Below are 3,133 nucleotides of genomic sequence, written 5' to 3'. Positions count from 1 at the left end.
AAGGTGAGGACCATAGAGGGAGAAGAGATGGAGGACAGAAAGGAGGACCATAGAGGGAGAAGAGATGGAGGACAGAAAGGAGGACCATAGAGAGAGAAGAGATGGAGGAGAGAAGGTGAGGACTATAGAGGAAGAATGTGCTGGAGGACAGAAGAGTAAGTGCCTGGAACCCTGGGGGACAGAAGGTGAGGACGAGATGGACAGAAGGTTATAATGGTGGCTTGGTAATGGAGGGTCAGCATGGCACAAATTACTCCAGAACCTGGACAACATGTTAGGATGGCACAAAGTACAGCAGGTCCCACACCACAGGTTGGGTTGGCACCAGTTAGGCCAAGTCCCACACCACAGGTTAGGTTGGTACAAAGAAGGCCAGGTCCCACACAACAAGTTAGGTTGGCACAAGGTAGGCCAGGTCCCACACAACAGGTTAGGTTGAAATGAAAGACACAAGTGGCTGGACCTGGGGCACATTGTTCTTTATAAGTTGTTCCACGGACAGGCTTGGTAGGGTTATGGAAGGTCGGATAGGTTGAAGTTGCCGGCTTTCCTCTCTCCAGGCCAGCTCTCTCTGTTTCAGGCTGTGTATGGAGCCTCGTTGTGTTGTGTTGCCCTCTCGCAGTATCACCCCATGGGTAAGCTGTATGGTATCTAGATTGAGACCTGCAGTGGTAGCCATGGGGTCCCTCACATGGCCTGCTCTGGTGGAATTAGTAAGGGTGGAAGCCTGGTATGTCTGAGGGTCGAATGCTGAAGGACCAGTGGAGAGTTTTGGCTGTCCCTTGTCCCGGATTCTTCTCTCTCGTTCTTGGCGTTGGATGGACGTTTGTATATTTACTGGACATGTCTTCCTAACCCGACACTCAGCTTCTTTGTTGGGGTCCAGCACCTCAATCCGGGGCCGTATGTGATGCTGGGGCAGTTTGGCCAGGTCCACTTTTGGTACAGAAAGAACATTTCCTGCCTCATCATAGATGACATCTTTTTTCTGAGGTGGCCTCCCCAGTTGTATCTTCAAGATGTTGTGCAGAGATGTTGGCAGGAAGTTGATGTCATTCAGCTCCTTGTCTTCTTTTACATTCAGAAGTTCTTCTAGAAATAATTCCTTTTCAGTTTCCTCCAAAGATTTGGTGATGTTCTTCAGGCCAGCTGAGCGTAAGGGCCCACGATATGGTCGGTATCGAGTTTTGTTCTTTGGGGGTTGGGGGGGTGGAGTAGGCTTGATAACCGGTGGGGAGTTCTCAGTCAGTGAAGTCTGGTTCTCGGTCTCTTCTGTGGGAGGGGAGTTCAGTTGTTGGGGTGATGGAGGCCGGACCTCAGGGGGTGATTTGGGGATTTCCTCCTCCTGTGGTTGGGGTTCTTGCTCAGGAATAGGTGTCATGGGGTATTGTGATGATACCTGTGCAGGGTCAGAATGATTGAAAAATTTACTACACGCAGAGGAAGGGGTAAAAACAAAATCAGAACATGGAGCCCCGGCGATGAGTTGTGTCATCGTTGTCCAGATGTCATGTATGACATGTCATAGCTGGATATATTACATACAATGTGTGTATGGGGGAGGGGGGTAATGTGAGGGGCCACATACCTGAGGGGGATGGGCTGCAGGGACAGGCTGGGTGACGGGTACACACCCCTGTGCCCACGAGTCATTAGGACATGGCTGGGGTTCTTCTTGCCAGGTCTGCTTTGGGTAATTGTCATCTTCTCCATCATCCCGAGGAATGAATGCCCACTCTATTATCCGAATCATGGCGTCTCCTGCCTGGCTGATGGTGTACGGGATCAGCTGGAAGATATTCACAATGAATCTATAACTCCACACATGTATAATACTATATATAACTCCTCCCACTGCTTCCTATAACCCCGCCCACAGCCAAACAGGATGTAGTGTAGCCAGTCCTACTGGTTCCTGTAACTCCTCCCAGTCTATATCAGCAATACCTATACACATATTATATAGCCCCTCCCACTGCTTCATATAACCCCTCCTACTCCACCATACCCACACACATGTATAATACTACATATAGCCCCTCCCACTACATAATATAACCCCACCCAGTCCAGCTCAGCAATACCTACACACCTATATTATATAGCTCCTCCCACTACTTCCTAAAACCCCTCCTACTTTACAATACCCAAATATGTATACTATGTATGGCCCCTCCTACTACATCCTAAAACCCCCTCCTACTCCACCATACCCACATGTGTATAATACTTACTGTGACCCCCCCACTACATCCTATAACCCCTCCCGCTACATCATATAACCCCTCCCACTCTACTATACATATGTATAATACTATATATAGCCCCCCCACTACATCATATAACCCCTCCCACTACATCCTATAACCCCTCCCACTCTACCATACATATGTATAATACTATGTATTGCTCCTCCCACCACTGTTGCCCCTCACCTGTCTCTGCAGGTAGACTTTGTAGCACTCTTCCATGACCCGGCTGATCAGGGAGTCCATGATGTCTCCAACCACCTCCTCTCCATCCTCAGTGACCACCATGGACAGCCATTCATCCTCGGTGAATCTGCCGGGTATGATGTCCACACTAACTTGTGGGATGGGAGCCACGGTCACTGTGCGTGACTTATCTGTGCGAGACTTGGAGGCCGCCACCCGGGACACGCCCTGTGAGGGGACAAGGGGAGGAGTTACAAGGGGTCACCCCATCTCATATATTCAGCAATCATTGTGCAGGACTGCAGCCTCTGTTCACATGATTCTCTCCCCATACAACCACCAGCCCTGAGATGTCCAAGGTCCTCAGAGCTGCTCCCCATATTGTCTGTGAGCCTAAGGGGGTCTGATGATTCACCCCTCCCCAGGGGGCGGGTCCATGACACCCTGAGCTCACAGCATGATGCTGGGGGTCATTCACAACCAGCTGCACCATCACAAGGCAGACAGGGCATTTTGCAGGAGGCAGCAGAAATCAGCTGTGTCACCGCCGGGGTCACAGTGACAGGAAGTAAGGGGCACAGACAGAATCCCTGGATGATAATGATGAGGTCAGGGGGTTGCAGAATGACAACCTGGAAGGGGGCCTATACAGCAGCCACTGAACACATGGTGGGGGCACTGACCCCTAGGGGGAGGGG

At 50.7% G+C, this 3,133-nt stretch overlaps 1 protein-coding gene across 1 annotated transcript in view; it reads right to left on the bottom strand.

Annotated features, from left to right (window-relative positions):
- Nucleotides 1–6: 6 nt before the first annotated feature.
- The window catches only part of C3H2orf81 (chromosome 3 C2orf81 homolog), a 3,707-nt gene continuing 580 nt past the window's right edge, over nt 7–3,133 (bottom strand). The window contains exons 2-4 of the mRNA XM_072406764.1: nt 2,436–2,663; nt 1,589–1,789; nt 7–1,399 (exon numbers count right to left, since the gene is read on the bottom strand). Coding sequence (XP_072262865.1) covers nt 431–1,399; nt 1,589–1,789; nt 2,436–2,663 — 1,398 coding nt within the window. The 3' untranslated portion in view covers nt 7–430. The remainder of the gene's footprint in view (nt 1,400–1,588; nt 1,790–2,435; nt 2,664–3,133) is intronic.

The sequence above is a fragment of the Pyxicephalus adspersus genome, chromosome 3 (assembly GCF_032062135.1).
Source record: "Pyxicephalus adspersus chromosome 3, UCB_Pads_2.0, whole genome shotgun sequence".
Taxonomy (NCBI): domain Eukaryota; kingdom Metazoa; phylum Chordata; class Amphibia; order Anura; family Pyxicephalidae; genus Pyxicephalus; species Pyxicephalus adspersus.
Note: the sequence above shows the minus strand (reverse complement) of the source record. Positions and strands in the feature narration are given on the sequence as shown.